This window comes from Mobula hypostoma, chromosome 26, assembly GCF_963921235.1.
Source record: "Mobula hypostoma chromosome 26, sMobHyp1.1, whole genome shotgun sequence".
Classification (NCBI taxonomy): Eukaryota; Metazoa; Chordata; class Chondrichthyes; order Myliobatiformes; family Myliobatidae; genus Mobula; species Mobula hypostoma.
Genome location: NC_086122.1, coordinates 25,182,298 through 25,202,874, shown reverse-complemented (window position 1 = coordinate 25,202,874; position 20,577 = coordinate 25,182,298). Strand labels below are relative to the sequence as shown.

General features: G+C 41.3%; 1 protein-coding gene across 10 annotated transcripts in view; it reads right to left on the bottom strand.

The window, feature by feature from the left end:
* Window positions 1-20,577, bottom strand: part of macf1a (microtubule actin crosslinking factor 1a) — a 599,766-nt gene that overhangs the window by 482,315 nt on the left and 96,874 nt on the right. The window contains exon 1 of one of the 10 annotated variants that reach the window (XM_063033718.1): window positions 12,130-12,417. The exons of the other annotated variants lie outside the window; for them this stretch is intronic. Within the exon in view, the coding sequence (XP_062889788.1) occupies window positions 12,130-12,175 (46 nt within the window). The 5' untranslated portion in view covers window positions 12,176-12,417. Of the gene's footprint in view, window positions 1-12,129; window positions 12,418-20,577 lie in introns of those variants that run through there. 10 annotated transcript variants of the gene reach the window in all.

The window sequence follows — 20,577 nt, the reverse complement described above, 5'->3', positions numbered from 1 at the left end:
AGATGGGAACATGACCTGAAACATTGACTGTTCACTCTTTTCCACAGATGTTGCCTGACCTGTTGAGTTCCTCCAGCATTTTGTGTGTGTTGTTTTGAATTTCCAGCATCTGCACAGCTCCTAGTGTTTAACATACGCATCATTGTCGAGGCTTACATATATTGCCCATCCATTGCCCTAGCAGGTAGTAGTGGTTCTTGAAAGATGTACTATCCAGTAGCAAGCTTGACAACTTCTCATGTAATCAAAACCAAAGGCTTGGAAGCGCTTGGTAAAACATGACCGATTTAGAAGAGTAAAGATGTGAAATTAATTTGCCAATGACAAAGTCAAAGATAACCAATAGAAACTGGATACATAGATTTTCAGAAGATAGTAACAATCACACATCAGTGAGAAAAGAAATTGAGGTATATAATTAGTCAACCTCATGGTATCAAAAAAAATTGCTTGAAAAGTAGTGTTCATGGGTTCAATATCTACTCAGAAATCAGATGGCAGTGGAGAAGAAGCTGTTCCTGAATCACTAAGTGTGTGCCTTCAGGCTTCTGTACCTCCTTCCTGATGGTAACAGTGAGAAGAGGGCCATGTCCTGGGTGACAGAGGTCCTTAATGATGGATGCTGCCTTTCTGAGGTACTGATCCTTGAAGATGTCCTGCATACTACAGAGGCTAGGGGCAGAAGCAGGAGCCCCTGAAGGGATCCCACACAGTCGGAGGGAAATTACATGTGAGCTCTTCACGGACAGCACTGGAGATCAGGATTAAGTTTAGCAAAAGTGTTAAGTGAGTAATATTCTGAGAAAACTGACAAGCATTTAAATATAATAAAATGCAACCCTCGGATGCAAGGATATAGTACCTTGGAGCAAATGAAAATAAGCTATTAATAGTGAACCCCAGGTACAAAAACTTCCTGACATTTTGTTTTCATTCCAGATTTCAGCAAATGTGCTTTAGAGTTTTGCAAAAGGAAATTATTATCCAGAAATAGGGGCTGAAAAGTCTGATGATTTTTGATAGGAAATACCAAAATAACTGAAGAGCTGAGGATACAAGTCTTGAGGCAAAACCCCAAACATCGACCACCTCTTTGGCTCCACAGATGCTACTTTTTTTTTTACAAAACAAAAGCTTATTCACACAAAAAAAACCACCAAATACAAACATCAGGCATTTACAAGACAGTGAACATATTCAAATTGAAATATCATTATTATTTTCTTTAAAACAGTCAATTCCCAGGGGGCACTATCTCCGGAACTCCCCCACATGGTGACCACATGCTCCCTCTCCAGAGATACCTGGGCACTAACATATCCCTGGAAGAGGGGCAGGCAATGAGCCCAGGAAGAGCCTTCGACTGCCTAACACCTACTGCCATCTTGGCCAAGCCCAGGAGCAAGCCCACCAGTAGATCCTCCAGGAGACTCTCACCTCTCCCCCACCCCCCACTCCATACAGGATGCCCAGGTTAGGAGTGCGAGGCTAAATGCAATCAAAACTTGAGGAGCACCCCTTCAAATATTGCAATAGGGACTGCAACCGCTCACATTCCATGTAAATGTGGTACACTGACTCCTCCCAGCTACAGAAAGGACAAGTGGACGGATTATAGATGCTGCTTGACCCACTGTCTAGTCAATGGACTCACTTTCGTTCTGAATGTTTTGCTTGCTTTAACTGTTTGCATGATTTGTATGTTTTTTTAGTCTTTTATGCATTGGGTGTTGGTCTTTTTTTTAAATTGGGTTCTTCAGGTCTGTTTCATGGCTGCCTTTAAGCAAATGAATCCCAAGGTTGTATAATTTATATGTACTTTGAACTTTTGAGGCCCTGCAGCATTTGAGTTTTCGCAAGAGAAAGTGGACCACTTTCTTTGAAGCTGAAAAGACCAACGGTTGTTGCAAGTTTAACTAATTAATAGGTTTAAGTTGGAGTGCTTTCCTAAAGTGGATAAGACAGAATGAGAAATCCTTTTAAATATTCTGAAAAGTTAGAAAAGGCAACTGCGGACTGTCATAGAACTGGAATCAGGCAACTTGGACATCAACCCTACACAAATCCCATTTTATTCCTCTCACATTTCAGAATCAGGTTTAACATCACAAGCATCAGTCGTGAAATTTATTCTCTTTGTGGCAGCAGTACAATGCAGACATACTAATAGAAAAAACATGAATTACAGCAAGTACATAAAATAGTTAAATAAGTAGTGCAAAATTAAAAAAAGTTGAAAAGCAGTGAGGTCGTGCTCATGTGTTCAATGTCCATTCGGAAATCAGATGACAGCAGGGAAGAAGCTATTCCTGAATCACTGAGTGCGTGCCTTCAGGCTTCTGTACCTCCTTCCTGATGGTAGCAGTGAGAAGAGGGCATTTCTTGGGTGATAGGGCTACTTAATGATGGACGCCACCTTTTTTGAGGGATCGATCCTTAATATAAGCAGCAGAGAGTTGTAAACTTAAGTCAGCTCCATCATGAGCACTGGCCTACCACGGAGGCCAGTGCTCATGATGGAGCTGACTTAAGTTTACAACTCTCTGCCGCTTATATCAATCCTATGCAGTAGACACCACCCCACACCCCCATACCAGACAGCGATGCAGCAAGTTAGAATGCTCTCCACGGTAAATCTGTAGAAATTTGCGGGTGTCATCTCCCTCCATATTTTAACCATCCACCTAACACCAAGCAACACACATCAAAGTTTCTGGTGAACGCAGCAGGCCAGGCAGCATCTCTAGGAAGAGGTGCAGTCGACGTTTCAGGCCAAGACCCTTCGTCAGGAACCTAACACCAAGGGCAATTTACAGTAACCAACTAACCTACCAATTCATCTCGCTGGAATGCGAGAAGAAACCCACACAGTCACAGGTAGCGAACACGTCAGCTTCTCACGGACAGCCTGGATGTCAGGATTATCAGAGATACAAGGTAACAGCTGCCATCCTTTCAGAGTGGGCCAACAGCTTTACCTCATATAACTAGTAGGATTAAGGAAGATTTAAAATCTCAAACACCGTTGGAACAACATTCTCATGGGGCGATGTGCTTTTATTTTAAATACGAAGCATTTGAGCACAAGCTGTGTTTTGGACATAACTGCGAAGCTTTTCCATTCAATTTTCATTCAAAACTAATTTTACATTCGCCTACAATCTGCCATGAAGCAGCCTTTAAAAGATAAAATTTTGCTTATAAAAATTATTTTGTAACTTGTCACAACTTGTGCGATTTAATCAAAGCCAATCAAGATTTTACAAGCATTTTAATCAGAATGCCAAGATCACAAGTGACCCAGCTACTTAACTCAAAGTTAAAGATTTTATCAATTTAATAGCAAATTTAAAAATGTTTCCAAACTGACAAGTATCCTTTCATCAAAAAGAACTCGTTTAATGTTGAGAGCTTCCTCGAAAGCCAGTAAGTTCAATTAGAATCAAAATCAATCTGACTTGAAAAACAATATGAACTATACCTACATCATAGCAGTGCTAAGGAAAGTGAGAAAAAAAGAATCAGCCAATTCAGTAGCCACTTTTCTCAAAGCGGTATTTTTAAAATTTAAGCAAAAACACAAAGTGCAGGAAGAACTCAATGTGTCAGTCAGCATCTGTTGAGGGAAAGTAAGAGCCAATGACTGAAAGGATAGAGGGGTGGAAACCAGTATGAAGAGGTGAAGGAAGGAGGGGTAGGGAAGAGCGATGGCAGGAGGGAGATTTGAGTGGATGATGGAGGGAAATGAAACAAGATGATCAGGGCTGGGCATGAGGTGCATGTAGGAAGAACTGGATAGATATACAAATATATAGTTTTTTTTCTGTTTTTGCACTATTTTTAATTCAACTACTGTAATTGATTTATTTTTTATTCTATGCTTATCATGTACTGCTGTCGCTAAGTTAACAAATTTCATGACATATGCTGGTGATATTAAACCCGACTGATTCTAAAGGAGACATAGAAGGAAAGATGGCGAAGGTTACCAAAAAAAAATTGCAGAATTCAAAGTTCACATCCTTAGGTGGTGGATTAAGAGGCACCATTCCTCTCAGTTGCACTTGGCCTCTCCCTGGCAGCAATGGAGGCAGAGGATGGAGGGTCAGTGTAGGGGAATCAAAATGGCCGGCAACTCCATGTGGCGGATGGCGCGTTGGTGCTCAGCAAAGGTCTCTGCATGGAAGTGAGTGAGTTGTGTATGGGCACATGTTACATCTCCTTTAAATTCCCGGGGGAGCAGGAAAGGGCAAGGAGAGGGAAAGATGTAGCTGGCGGGGGGGAAAAAAAAAAATCACACTGCAGCTTGTAGAAACATCAAAAGGATGGTTTGATGGACGAGCTGAAAAGGCAAGAAACAAGAGAACACGAGTAGAGCTCAATCTGAAGAGGGGAGGAAAGGTTTGAGGGTCAAGAGTGGGGCAAGAGCAGGAGGAGGGAAGGTGCTGGTGAGGTTCTATTTCCTGGTAAAGGACGATGTCCTGGAGAGGAAGGCCTCATCTCACAAGCAAACGTGACAGAGGTGGGAGATGGAGAAAGTGGAGACCCGTCCTTACAAGAGACAAAGTGGGAGGAGGTGTAGCCTATAAGGATGTGGGGGCTCAGTGGGCATGTAATACATGTCAGTGAATAGTTTGTCTACGGAGATAAAGTCAGATCAAGAGATGGGAGAGAGGTTTCAGGAAAGGTCTAATTTGAATACAAATCCAAAATTTGCATTGCAAACGCTGTTATTTTCTGTTAAATTAGATAAAGAGGGCCATCTTCTTTCCCTAAAGTGGTTCAACAAAGTCTGTTGATTCAGTTAAGGAAAATAATCTGCACTATAGTTTACTACACATTGTGCTATTGCTCTTCCATAAATGGCCTTCAACGGTATGTTTTGTGTCTCAAGGCGTTGGACTTGCCCGGCACTTTGGGATGGATAAAGGTTCATAGATAGATCTTGAATAAAACTTAATGGAGGAAGACTCTACTAAGCTGTGTCATTGGTAATTAACATTATGTCTTGAATGATACCAGTATTCAAAAGTGTTCTAAAATCTAGTCGTAGAAAAGTACAGCACAAAAACAAGCCCTTCATCCCACCTGGTCTATATCAAACCATTTAAACTGCCTAGTCCCATCGACCTGCATTGGGACCAATACCCTACATACTCCTGCCATCCCTGTACCTATCCAAACTCCTTATTAAACGTTATAAGCAGGTTTGCATGCACCATTTGCACTGGCAGCTCGCTCTATACGCTCCCTACCCGCTAAGTGAAGAAGTTTCCCTTCATGTGTCCCTTAAGCTTTTCACTTTTCGCCCTTAACCCATGACCTCCAGCTGTAGTCCCACCCAACCTCAGTGAAAAAGGCCTCACACACAAATGCTGGAGGAACTCAACAGGCCAGACAGCATCTATGGAAACGAATACAGTCGACATTTTGGGCCGAGACCCTTCAGCAAGAAAAAGCATGCTTGCATTTACCCTATCTATCGATACATTAAAAAAATGTAAAGAAAGGCAAGGAATTAAACTTTGCTTAATAAAGGTTCTGATTTCCACATGGATCATTAATTACTAAAACCATATAGTCTAAAAACTGCCTTTTATGCTTGCTACAGCTGTGCCTGATAAGAGATACCAGAAAGGAGAAAAAGAGGAGACATCAGCACATCTAAACATCCTTGCAATGCAACCACAGAAGGAATCCAAATTCCTCAAGTGGTTGTGCGTTACCTAATATGACCTTGAGCTGTAACTACTTGTCTAGTGTAATTTTGGTATAACATTGTTGGACTTGCCATTGCTTCAATAATGTTCACAGTTGACTGGAATAACTTTGCCAATTGAAGTAAGCAAACTTTCAATTGTACCCTGAAAATAGCTGGAAAATTCATGTTTGGTCATAGATGCCAAAGGGAACGCATAGTAAGTAAACATGAAAAACAAATCAAATGCCATAATTTCCAATGAAATATCGATTGATGTATTCTGCTGCAGGCGTTGGCAGTTCTATTTACAAGGACAATTCAATATCAAGCCAGAGAAACACATCACTTTGCAGTAAATAAAATTCTGATGACTTGCTAATGAAATTTTTTTTAGAATATCACTGGCTATGGAGGATCAATACTATTTTAATTAATATTCATGGTCAGAATCAAACCTCCTACAGTACCCTTGAGGGAAATCTCATTTGGCTACCTCTACCTATGTAATGATGACAGAAATCAACCTTCCTCCAACTTGCCCTTATTCTTGTGCTTATGAATCAACACTTGCTAACTATCTTCAGGATAAACCAAGAGATTTGGGAGCCTGGAATTTCCAGGAGCAGATCCATTGATTATATTCCTTTGTGCCCAATTGGTTGGTGTATCTGACCTGATAAAGGGGCAGGGAAATCTATCCACAGAGGGTAAAGAGTCTGGGATGTTTTGCTAAAAAGGTAGACTTATGGCATCATTCAACAGTCTGTGGATTGGCTCTCTCAGATATTAGTGGCGAGGACACTGGGGAGAACAGGACTGGAGACACTTCTGTGGCCCCCAAATCTAATACTTACATTGATGCTGGGTGGTTGATCATGTTTTGTTATTTTTAAGAGCAACTTGCAACAATGAAGAATTTATTGGACTTAGAATTAGCCTTGTTGACCTTGGCCCAATTCAGAGCTCTTTTGGTGTCTATATGGAGTCCGTACGTTCTCTACCCTTGAGTGCACGAGTTTCCCCACCGGTGCTTTCCCCTCCCACCTCTAAAGTGTGCTGGTCGTTAATCTAACTGGCTATTGCCCCTGGCGCTGCTGAGTGATAAGAGAATCATGGGGGAGCTGGAGAGAAGAGATTCCAGGGAAATAAGCAGCAATTGATGAGATTGCATGGACTGGATGGGCTGAACAACAAAACGGGCATAAAGGAAACACTTGATGACTGGGTGAGGATAATCCCTCTTCCTAAAAAAACACATTAGGAACGGACAACATGAAGTTGTAAACTCCCATGGTAGGGCCTGCGTCAGGTCACAGTGATTTTATAAAACTGATCATTGATATTTAGTGGTAGAGTTCAAGGCATAGTTCAGTTTTAAAATAAGTGCACATCAGGGCAGCACGAATTCTGAAAGAATTTTGGAATAATTTCCCAATCATCGTCATCATCATCATGTGCTGTACGACACAGGCAATCAGGGTCCCATGACCACGACTGTTCTGGGCAAATATCTCCACAGTTTTATTTTGGCCCAAACTTTGTGATCGTTATCAGATCCATAGAGCTACACAGCACAGAAAACAGGCCCTTCAGGTCAACTCAGCCATTTTGACCAAGCTGCCCAACAGAGTTGGGCCCATATGCCTGCATTTGACCCTGTTCCCTCCAGAACGCTGCACGTTAATTAAATGCTCTGGCTTCACCCTGTCATATTTCACTCCTGAAAGCACAAGTGCTCAAAGTACTGAATTAATAACTTGGTGATAAGAATTCCCATTTACGGTAATGGCATGAATATGATGGGCCAAAGGACCTGCTTCTGTGCTGCATGTTTCCACGATTATTAGGAGGAACCTTCCCCAACCCCTTAACACATTCACTTTAAAAGGGGAGGTGAAATTCTAACTGTGATGCAATTTTGCATCTTTGCCAAAGTGGGATACATTTGACAACAGCAAAGTGAGAAAACATCAAAACTGAATGGGCAAACACGAGGAATTCTGCAGATGCTGGAAATTCAAGCAACACACATCAAAATTGCTGGTGAACGCAGCAGGCCAGGCAGCATCTCTAGGAAGAGGTACAGTTGACGTTTCAGGCCGAGACCCTTCGTCAGGACTAACTGAAGGAAGAGTTAGTAAGAGATTTGAAAGTGGGAGGGGGAGGGGGAGATCCAAAATGATAGCAGACAGGAGGCCTCAATTTCTATTTCATAAGCAATAGAATTTAAATACTTAACATATGGCAGTTACTTCATCAAATCCACTGAACCACAATCCTATGGAATGGATTTGAACAGAAAGGCAGGTGTTTAAATATGATAATATGGCCAGTCCAATCTACAGGCGGTTTTTCTCCATTTGGAGGTGATAGAAGCTTCAGAGCAGAATTCCATCCCGCCCAATTCAAGTTGCGACACAAAAACGCATACCATGTTTAATCAGACACGCAGCACAAAAAATTCACAATCCCACTGTCAGCCTATTAAATCAGCTAATGCCTTTGGTGCAGGTTGGAAAGCGTTAGGCGGTGTTGGAGAAACCAAGCTCAGGTAGGTTGATTGCATTTCCGTACGCCTGCATTAAGTCCGTTTGGCCGAGTTTTCCATTGCCTGTCTCCATCCCACTATCACCCATCAGTCTGCAGCTTCCTGCATTTTCACAATGGGGCCCATGGCAAGTTTGAGGAACAGTACCCCATTTTCTGTTTGGGGACACTGCAGCCTTCTGGACTCTATATTGAACCCTACAGCTTCAGATAGCTTGATTTCTCAGTCTGTATCAGTCATCCAACTATAACATTAGCTCAGCTTATTTATTCACTCAAATTCTTCTTTTACATTTTTCTCTCTCTCTCTGGAAATGGAAAACATGCCCAGACTGACCTGCTGAACATGTCCTCCAGCAGTGCATTTTGCAACTCTCACATTCTTGTTTGTGTTCTCATTCTCCACCTCCACCCATTCACTCATTGGCCAGACAGCCTCATCTCTATGGTCACCCTGGTTTGACCCCGAAGATCTCCCAACTCCTGCCTGCCCTGAAGCTCTACAAGCTCAGGTCTTTTCTGTTCTGATGAAGGGACTTTAACCTGCCACGTTGAGAGTTTCTCTTTCCATAGACGTGGCACGACTTATTGAGTATTTCTAGCATTTTCTGATTTCTGTTTTAGAACTTCGAACTGGATTAGGCCACATGACCCTGCTCCGCCATTCAACAAGACAGTCGTCAATCATTGACAACGACACTTCCCTTCACTACCCCCATCTTCCTCTGAGATTAAGAAATCCATCAACCTTGGCGTTGAATGACCTACAAGACAACTTCACAGTCTTCCAGGGTAAAGAATTGAAAAAGAATCATCCTCTTCAAGAAGAGATGTTTCTTTATCAATGCTAAATAGCTACCTCTTATTCTGAAATTATGACCTCTTATTCCAGAACCCTCAACATGGCAAGCATAGTCTCCAAATCCATCCTGTCAAGTCTCAATGAATTTTGCAAGTTTCAGTGGGATCCCCTTCCCTCCAGACTCTAGGGAGTAGAGTTCTACCCTACTCAACTCTCTTCACATACAATACTTTCCCCATCTCAGGAACCTGTCCAGTGAATCCTAAATGCTCCCCTTTCTGTTGCACACATTTTGTATTTGAAGGAGTATACCAAAACCTATATACCACGGTGTAGATCCAAGAGACTGCAGATGCTGGAATCTGGAGAAAATAAAAATCTGCTGGAAGGAACTCAAACACAAGTAGTTCTGGAGATGCTAGAAATCCAGGGCAACACACACGAAATGTCAGAGGAACTCAGCAGGTGAGGCAGCATCTCATGAGGGGCATTGGCTTGAGACAGCAACTGTTTATTTCTCTCCAAAGGATCAGGGCTTTCCAACCTGGGGTCCACGAATTCCTTGGTTAATGGCAAGGGTCCACGGCATAAAAAGGGCTGGGAGCCCTGCCACAGATACTGCCTGACTTTCCGAGTTCGTCCAGCAATTTTGTGTGTGTTACTGGTGAAGGAGCTCAACCGGTTGAGCAGAATCTGCAAGAAGAAAGAAATTTGCAACATTTCAAGACCGATGCAGAGTTTTGAACCAAAAAGCCAACAACTCCTTTCCCCCTATAGGTGTTGCTCGATCCACTGAATACCTTCAGCGGATTGCTTGTTACTATATACGTTATCCTAGATGAAGTCATCATAACCGCTATCGGGCAACATAATTTTGTTTTATTCCTCCTCTTTCCCTAGAGGTCAACATGTCACTTGCCTTTGCAAATCGCTTACTACACCTGCATCTTGCCGTTCAACGACTTGTGCACAAGGACACAAAACAAATTAGGGCGGGGGGGGAGCAGATTCAAAGCAGAAAAGAGTAGCTCACCCACATATTACAGCAACCCGCTCCCTCATGGCAAGAAGTATTAAATATCAAAATTATCTCTTACCTTAATAAAATAAATAACTTTTTCTATATAACCTTTAAGACTTTTATCAGAACTGTACGACATGTAAAATGAAGGGCAACTACTATAAATACAGTAAACTAAAAACAAAACACTATGGATTCCAGTGAAGACCATGACAACCCAGTATTTTCTGCTTAAGGACCGGCTTCAAAAGCCAGTTAATGAAGCAACTGCTGTACAGAACCATTATGCTGCCAACAAGTAGTCATGTGAACCTGCATTGTGATAAGAAAAACACACACACACACACACACTCACAAAATGCTGGAGAAACCCAGCAGGCCAGGCAGCATCCACGAAAAGAAATACAGTCGGCATTTCGGGCAAGTGCTGCTGAAGGGTTTCAGCCTGAAATGTCAGCTGTACTTTCCCCCCCCCCGCCCCCCCCATGGATGCTGCCTGGCCTGCAGGGTTTCTCCAGTATTTTGTGCGCACTGCTTGGACTTCCAGCATCTGCAGATTTTTTTCTTGTCTGCATTGTGATAAGGTCATCAGGTCTGAGTTGCAACTAGGCAACGGCCACATTTTGTACTGAAATTACTGGTTACACATATAGACACAATAATCAAAATGGTGATATAACAAGCTAATTGCATCTCTAACGACAGTATATCAGTCTTTTCAGAACCACTTGACAAATTCATTAAACAACTTGGTACCTTCAACATTACACTAATACAATTTTTCTCTGCAGATTACAGTCAGAGAAGCTGACTAGTCACCTTCTACAAATATTGCAGCAGCACATACAAGAACTTTGTTCATGAATCACTGAATGATTCCAAGTTTTTAAATAGATGGACAAAGGAGGAAGGGAGTATCTACACTAATGAGAACTCTGGATTTTGTTTCTTCCAGATATAATTGCAGGAATTTTGTTTCACAGGATTTGTAAGGAGGGAATAATGGTTACATTCACAAAGGGTAAGATTAACAGGTCAAATTTACACAGTAAATAATGAACTGTCATTTATTTGCTGCATGAAGGTCCAAAAGTCCATGGGCTACAAACAAACACACAAAAGCATGGATCACAAACTCCTGGCTAATTTTCTTTGAAGAACTTTGCAGAGTTGGTACAAGTTGATCCAGCACTATAACACGAATTGGAACACAGTTTGCATTTTTTCCCCAGTTCTGATGAAGTAATAATTTACTTACCTTTGCAGTTCCTTCATATTCTAAATTTTTGGAACACTTCCTTGCAGATTCAGAATTTCCATGCAGATTTAGAATTAGGTTTCTTCTACAAGGAAATTTATGTGGGAAAAGAAAAGATTTTACAAAGCAGACATCAAATTAGTATATCTATTTATTTCGAATTACAGTGCGGAATAGGCTCTTCGAGATGCACTGCCCAGCATCCCCCAATTTAATCCTAGTCTAATCACAGAACAATTTACAATGACCAACTAATCGGTACATTTTTTGAACCATGGTCGGAACTCGGACCACCAAGACCAAACACACGCATTCCATGGGGAGGACGTACAAATTCCTTACAGACAGCGTCAAGATTGAACTCAGACATCCCAAGCTGAAGTCTTTACTTTCCATGTTACAAGTTTTACTTTAACAGTTCATGAAGGACCATTTCACACATCGTTTTAACTGCAAATGATCTAGAAAAGTTGAACAACAAATTAAGGCCACAATCAAATGAGAGTGCCATCCTTACCTAAAATTATTCACATTTCAATTTTATTCACTAAATGCAGTGATTAAAAAAATGTTTCCACAAGAACAAAAGATTATGAAGCACATAACTGACACATGGATGACAGCGCTTTTCATCAACTTTAACTACAACTGTACTTTGTTTTAAAGCTGTAACGGCAGTTTAAAATTCCAGACGTGGAGGAGAAAAGGCTGATCAGCAGCAGACATAGTCCAGCTTGCACCGTTTTACTGAATCTGTACAATTTACCCTGCGACAGCTCGAGGGTTTGAAGAAAACTTACCCTTCAATGTTGCAATTTCTTGCAGAAAATTCTTGTACGGTTTCATTTAGGTAATCCTTTCATAAACGTTAGTAGTACAGTAACCTTCCCAAAAGCACAGGATTAAGACCTTGATCCCACTGGGCTCAGAGGCAGGCTTTTCCACTTCCTGGTTTACTTATGCAAAACAAATGAATATGCCCTCTTCACCTGTTCTTTTTTTAAAAAACAGCCAGGAGGATATCACAGACTAGATGAAACAGTTTACGATTTTCTCAATGTAGTCCACACAACATTTGGAGTCTAATACACAAATGCAATTTAAATTGGCGTCGCCAGAGGTATATACAAATAGACAATACCTAAACCTGTCCTCCACAGCTGTAGGTTTGACTAACTCAATACCACCAGCTGCTTTCTGTCACCTTACAATTTTAGAAGCTGCAAATTGTCCTTCTCACTTCATTAGATATAATTAAACATTGCTTAATTAAGTCATAGGAATAAAATTGATGACAGTTTACAGAAAGTATAGAGTGCATGGTTCATTAAATATTAATATTTAGAGATACAGTACAGCACATTAAAGGCCTTTCTCGCCCAAATGAGCTCACGCTGCCCAATTAGACTCATGTGATCAATTAACCTGTACATTGGAATGCGGGAAGAAACTACAGTATCTGGAGGAAACACATGTGGTCATGAGGAGAACGTACAAACTCTTACCGGTAGCAGCAGAAACAAACTGATGCTAAAAATAGGATCATCTTATCATTCTTAGCATATTGGTATCTTTTCTAAAAATCCACCATAAAATTAAATACAGTGCATTTCAATTAATTGGGACACATCAAAACCAGTGCATTTTGGTCCAATTGAGTGGCTGCCCCAATTAGCTGAAGTTTCAAAGAAATAATTAAAAAGGTATTAAAGTCAAACTGCTGTTTAACTGAGCAACAAATTATGTATTTGAATGAAATACAGAATATTACCAATACTACTGCAGTACTATAAAACTGTGTATTAGTTCCTAATTGCTAGCGGTGGAATTCATCCAAAGTACAGTGCGTTCTTTTAATTGACTAAATAAAAATCAGCGCAAATGATGGACAGCTTTCATACAATGCTTTCGACAATTCTTAATTTTCATCTTAACATTCAAGATCATCGATACCTTCAAATTCGTAGAAACAAGAGGCACAAACTAAAGATGCCACACACACACACACACACAGTGCTTGAGGAGCTCAGCAGGTCAGGCAGCATCTATGGATGGGAATAGGCAGTCAACATTTTGGGCAGAGACCCTTCATCAGGACCGTGACCTGCTAAGCTCCTCTAGTACTTTGTGTGTATTACCTTAGAATTTCTTCATAGTTCATAAATTGAAGTAGTAGTATCATTTCATTTTCACTCCCAGCCATTTCTGGTATCTCAAAGCCTCAATGCTTGAAGCCACAGTGAGCAAATCAGTTCCGAACTGTGTTACAGCTTATTTCTCGCCAACTATCAGTGACAAAAATCACTGCTTCTTTTTTTTTTTGAACAGAAACACATGCAACTGACGCAATTTAAAAACTGTTCGTTCCGAGCATGGTGTAGTGTCTAACGGCCACACAAGTGCAGGTCACTGATGCTCATTAGAAACTGTTCAGCAACAGTCTCCTGCCACAATTAAGCAGTGTAGTGCCCCGAATATATGAAGGAATCCCAGCTATTTTCAATTAGCTTTTGTTCTTTAAGAGTTGGGCCAAATAAGTGCCTGTCCTGATTAACTGAGGGCCCAATTACCTGGAATCCACTGTATTAAAATATTAACATTTATACTAGATTTTTAGAAAAGCTGCCAATATGCTAACTAATAATGATGAAGATCATCCAGAATATACCTTGCTGGCTGGCATCTGCTGTTCCAAAGAGAACTTGCCACAGTCAGTACGTCTGAATCTTCCCACAGTGTCCAGGGTTAGTGAGTGACTCGTGGTGATGGGCCCATTACTATATCCATGGAGTGCTCTGTCTTGCTGGGATTCCCCACTTTACTCTGGGGAATGAGAACCACTCAAATGAACTGCAGGATCAAAGATCCAAGCGATTCCAAAAAGGATTCCAGGTCTGCAGGTTGGTAACAAAATGGAAGGCAAATTATTTTCAATTGATGCTTTTAATTATTGCCAAGAAGCTCTGGTTTTTAAACTTCAGCGTTTTTAAATGCCTGATTACACACAAGTCTCAGTGGTTCTTAAATATATCTAAAAATCAAGTGCCATCTAAAAGCTAAAGGTGGCCAAACTCTACTGCACCTTCTGTTGAGGTTGGTCAAGGTTTCCTGGGTAGTACCTCAACTCTACATCAAGAAGCCTGACATCCAGCCAGAGCGCATCAGTGCAGTGGCAGCTAGATCTCACACAAACCAGCCCGTTAACCTTGTATCAGGGTACAATAAGCTGGAGGATCAGACATTACCCTGACCAGTAGATCAATCCAGAAATATCGATAGACATCACCAGTATGAATAAACAACACATAGGTTGCTCACAAATGATAATGCTCCAGAGAACTCAAAACCAATTCCTGGATCATGCCCAGAAGTAGCAGCATAGATGTTAGTACAACCTGTGACAGTTACTGTCCAGCACACACTACGGTTACAGTGGGTGGAGATATATCTCTACTAAAGGAGGTGTAAGGCACTCCTTCCTTCTGCTGGCCTGCAGGTCACCCTTGGGCAAGTGTAGCACCTGCTTAGCCCCCCCCCCCAAATCAAGGTGACGTGAAGCACGGGAGCAGGGAGTGGATGGTCGTGTGATGTGCACCAGCTGCTCATTAGTCCTGGTTATGCAACCACTGATGCCAGGAAGACAATCTCTGAAAAAGCATTGGTAATATCTGGGGCCACCTGTCTTGTAAAGACACTGCTCAGAAGAAGGCAATGGCAAACCACTTCAGTCGGAGTATTTGCCAAGAACAATGACGCTCACAGAAAGACCATGATCGCATACGTCATGCAATGCAGAACACAACGAACAAACAGTCAGAGGGATTGTACTTGCCACTAGCAACATGCGTTTCCCATACACCAGAGACCTACCCAGCCATTACAGTCTTAAACCTTTCCTGACCAAGCTACCTGTAGCTTCCCCGATCCAAAAATGGCAGCAAGATCAATTTTAGATGAGTGTTTTGTGCAGCACACGGCCATGACGTGACAGCCACAACAAACCCTCCTAATGAAACAGCAGACACACGCACACACACATATTGTAGTTGATTAAGCTACACCCCAACTTAGCCAATGTCAAAACAGTCAAGGACTTTCAGTACTTCTGAATGCTCCCAACAATAAAAATATTTAAAATTAATATATATTCAAAATGAAAAAAATCTAAATTTTTAGTCAAGTGATTGAATAGATATATAGGGCTTCACATAGTCATTCCTCTAAAGCAGCGAAATCCCCTCATAAACCTGAAGAGATGCTAGAAATCTAAAGACACACACACAGTCTGCTGGAGGAGCTCAGAAGGTTGAGCAGCATCCATGGAAATGAATAGATAGTCGACGTTTCAGACCGAGACCCTTCTTCAAGACTGCAGATCCCCTCTTGCAAATGCTGTGGGGGGTGGGGGGGAAGAGAGAACTGCAATAAATATAGACATACTGCTGGATTTCCCATGTACTTCCAAAGTCAAAGTCAGAACAGTGAGGGAACTGCCAACAAAGAAGCCAACAGGTCTGGGACGTTTGCCCAAAATTCTTTAAACTTTTGTATTCACATTCAGAAATGCCAACTATTCTGTGCAGAACTGCTGCATTTTTCATCAAGTTCCTGCCCATCCTGTTAATGTTGATGCAAAAGTTGTTTATTGTTAGATGCATAGTTAATGCTCAAGCTAAAACTGACTTTCCCAGCTCAGTGAAGGACTGTAGAATTTACTTCTGTTCTCTCAATTCTAATTATTTGGAACATTAGATATTCTAAATCGTTGGCATTTATTGGCCATTTTTGATTCTGACCTCTGACTCATTTGTCATAACTTGGTAGCTGTTATGTGTATTTCCTCATTAATTTTGCTTCCAATTTATTGCTATGTGATGGCAGGCCTTGATTGTGATAAATTGTAAAAAAAAATGAATTTAAAAGCATTGGTTGCTAGGAGAGCTGTTAGAGAAGATCTATAAATTTGGCAAGGGGACATTATTGCGAAGAGATGCCCTGAAGCTCCGGAAGATTGAGAAGATTTTTGTGAACCATGGCTTAAGTCTGGTACCATTGGATGACTTGTGTGGGAGTTATTGGAGTTTTGCTACTTTCTTGAATTTCGAATGGATCTGCCATTACTCTTAAATCCAACGTAGACTGGAAGACCACCAGTGAGTACCTATGCTCTGCCTGCTGAAAAAAGTGGGATCTCCCAGTGGCCACCCATTTCAATTCTACTTCCCATTCCCATAAGTCAGTCCATGGCCTCCTCTACTGCCGCTATGCAGCCACACTCAGGTTGGAGGAGCAACACCTCATATTCCGTCTAGGTAGCCTCCAACCTGATGGCATGAACATCAATTTCTCGAACTTCCAGTAATTGTCCCCCCTTCACCATTCACAATTCCCATTTCCTTCTCTCACCTAATCTCCTTACCTGCCCATCACCTCCCTCTGGTGCACCTCCCCCTTCCCTTCCTTCCATGGCCTTCTGTCCACTCTTATCAGATTCCCCTTTCTCCAGCCCTTTATCTCTTTCACCAATCAACTTCCCAGCCCTTTACTTCACCCCTCTCCACGCCCAGTTTCACTGATCACCTACTACCTTGTACCTCTTCCCGCCCCCCCCACCTTCTTGCTCTGACTTCCCATCTCTTTTTTCCCCCAGTACTGATGAAGGGTCTTTACCCAAAATGGCGACTGTTTGCTCCTTTCTGTAGATGCTGCTTGGCCTAGCGAGTTCCTCCAGCATTTTGTGTGTGTTAACATGCTTAGAATGTTTAGGTCAAGAAGAACACTTAATAAGGGAAAAAAAACAGGTTTGGACTTTGAATTTCTGACAGAACTTGTAAGGACCTGCAATAACATCTCGAGATTAGAATATTGTATAACACAGGAAACAGCATTTACTCTCCAAATTTATCCTCGAGAAATCAGTTTTAGTTTCACCAAAACAAATTAGTTATGAAGCAAAATAAGCAGAGAAAAGCAGACATACAACCAGCATGCATGGAGTCATCGAAATCTTGGTGGGGACTAAACATTATTGATTAAAGGAGGAACGACATAAAATACTGATCTGTGCCAATTTAGCAGATGCAATATGAAGGATGCTTGGAAGACGCCTTAACAGAGAGGAAATGCCCTTTCCTGCTTTTGTTTTCTAGTTTGGTGACCTCAGCTATAGTTCTGTTGGAGAAGGGACAAAGTCCAAATTTGGTCATTTCACTTCTTTCTCGGTCAAACAGTTTACCCACTTTGCAGCAAACACTGGTAACACATTTCCCAATAAAGAAAAGCAGTTAGTAGGTATTGCCAAGGACTTTAACAGACACAATAAATGCTCGACACCTCTCGCTTCACTCCCCAAGTCATGCGCAAAATCTACAGGGTAGAGTGGATGAGACTGGTTCTAACAATAACGAGAAAGAACATGAAAATTGGCAGTGAGAAAGAGTAAGTGATCTAGCATTTAAGATAGATAATTGCCAGACACAGGTGTAAAAAAAAACTCGCTTTTAAAACAGATGCACCACAGACTCCAACTATAAATTTGCAATTTGCTCGATGCAGGGATGCTGACAAAGGGCTGGAATGCTGCAAATGTAGAAGCAGAGATTTGACGTGGTGCAGCACTTGATGTTGTATGGACGAACTGTAGCACCAGACTGGAAGAAATCACATGGCAGATTGATCAAGAAAGTAAAGCCTTTGCATTCCATGGGCAGATGGCCTGTTCAGTTAAAAGTAGGTTCAGTAATAATTGATGGGAATTGTTGCAAATGGAAGTAGCTTTCAATGGAGTTCTAGAGGGTTCAGTACTAGATTACTTGCTCCTTGTGGTATACCATAATGATTGAGACTTCAGCTGAGGACAAACAAATGCCAAATGATACTTTGATAATGCAATTAATAACAAGAAAGTTCTAGACCCAAAGACTGGTTGAGTGACAGAAAAAAATGTGGCAAATGTAATTTAGTCTGTGATGACTGCGAAGTACATGGCAGGGATTACTCAATATTAAGAGACAAAGATTTAGAACAGCTTGTCCACCAATGCTTGAAGATAGCAATGCAAGTAGAGAAGCAAGCTGTTAAGGTAACATATAGGCTACTTGCTTTTGCTGGATAAAAATCAGAATACAAGAGAAGGAAGGTAATATAGGAATTGCATGAAGCATTAGGAACAGCATGAAGAGTCATGGTAACTGCACTACAGTGCTTGACAGTACGGAGGAGATTTATGACTTTGCCAGGGTTGGAGAATTATGACAAGGGGCTAGGGTTGCTGTTTCTTTTTTGAACACAAGATTCAAGTCTATTTGTCAAGTGTACATCAAAATATGCGGTGAAATGTGCCATTTGCGTTAACAACCAACTCAGCCGGTGCTGTGCTGGGCGGTGGGGGGGTGGGGGGGGGGGACATAGCCTATAAGTGTCACCACACATTCCAGCACCAACATAACATGGCCACAAATGCTCGAGAGGAAAGCACAGAACACAACCAACTAACAGCAGCCAAAAAAAAAACACAAGCCGGGTTCCTCTGTCCGGCTCAGACACATACAGTACACAGTCCTTTAACCCCAGGACTGCCCTCCAGCAAAGACTCAGGCCTCCAGACATCAAGCTTCAACCTCCGTTGTGGACTCAGTTTCACGGATTCTCCCCCAACCAATGGGCCTCAAATTCCAGACTTCCGATTCAATCCTTGGCATCGATTCCAGAGGGAAAGTTTAACTTAAAGTGGACAAAATGAGGGATCGGCACAGTGCAAATAGACATAATCATTTCCTTTAGCAAAAAAAAAGTCAGTAATTAGAGGCCATTGATTTAAGTTAATTTGGAAAAGGTGGTTGAGAAAAATACAAAATTTTAATCATCAAGTGACAGGGGTAAGGAACACTATCCAAATGGATGATAGTACATTTAACTATCGGGTGCAGAGAAACAGACCAACAGCCGCAAGACAGGATTAATCCAAACTTCACCTTTGGCTGTCATGATGGACAAAATGAGTTTCTTCAATGCCATAGATATGAATAATTCCATGAAAATGTTCAATTTTATTGAGGACAGAGCAAGAAACTGACTAAACTTAAAAAGACAAATCTTGCCCGAACTTCAAAAAGGACCTTCCTGATGTGTTCCGTAACGAAGAAGCAAGCGTCATTTAATGTGTTAATTAAATGATTTGTCAAAGAGGTGTGGGAGCGCACACTTCAGAAAAATGGCTTTTTGTCATCTGATCCTGCAGGTATATAAACCGATCAGGTGACAATATAGGTAAAAGGCTCTGTGAGAAGCCAGGAGTTATCTGTGCCAATATTTTTCCATTATTAAAACAAATGGCAACTACTTCTACATTAAATAGAAGCTTCGGTAGGGTGGCACGGTAGTGTAGTGGTTAGCACAACACTTCACAGTACAAGCGATCCAGGTTCAATTCCCGCCTCTGCCCGTAAAGAGTTCGCATGTTCTCCCTATATCTGTGTGGATTTCCTCCAGGTGCTCTGGTTTCCTCCCACAGTCCAAAGACGTACCAGTTGGTCATTGTAAATTGTCCTGTCATTAGGCTAGGGTTAAAAAAATCAGGGGATTGCTGGGCAGTGCAGCTCGAAGGATCAGGAGGTCCTATTCTACGCTGCATCTTAATAAATAAAAAAACAAATAAAATCAAAATTGGTCAGTTTTATTCAGTACCTTCACCTACCAAGGTTAAGCCAGTTTTATATGCCAATTAAAATAGCAAATACATCCGTTCACACTAAAAACATTCTATTTTTAAAGCCTCTAGAAAACTATACAGTACTGTAGTGACTGATTTACCTAAAAGTGTACGAGCATTTACTGATCAGTCACTAGCAACTGTCCAGCAGCGGGAAAATGGTTGGCTTATTCTAATAGAAAACTCACTGCATATGACAGGCTGTTACTGCGGCAACGGGTTACATCTGCGCATACAAATCTCAAGAACGTTTGTTTGAAATGACAAGAACAGGTGAGAAAAGATTTTCTCAGTTAGTTCTACAGCTTCTAATTAATGTGTGTCAAATAGTACAACAAAATCTTTGAAAACTCATCTTTGTATTCTGTAAAACATGAAACATTCAAATTTGCTTTAAATTTGTTAAATAGAAGTACTAAAAGTCATTAGATGATACCAGTTTTTTTTTAAAAACTGTTCAAGCAAGTGGAAATCAAAAATGACAAAACTGAAAATCATCAAATTAACACACTGGAATTGATTAAGTAACTCAAGTGTG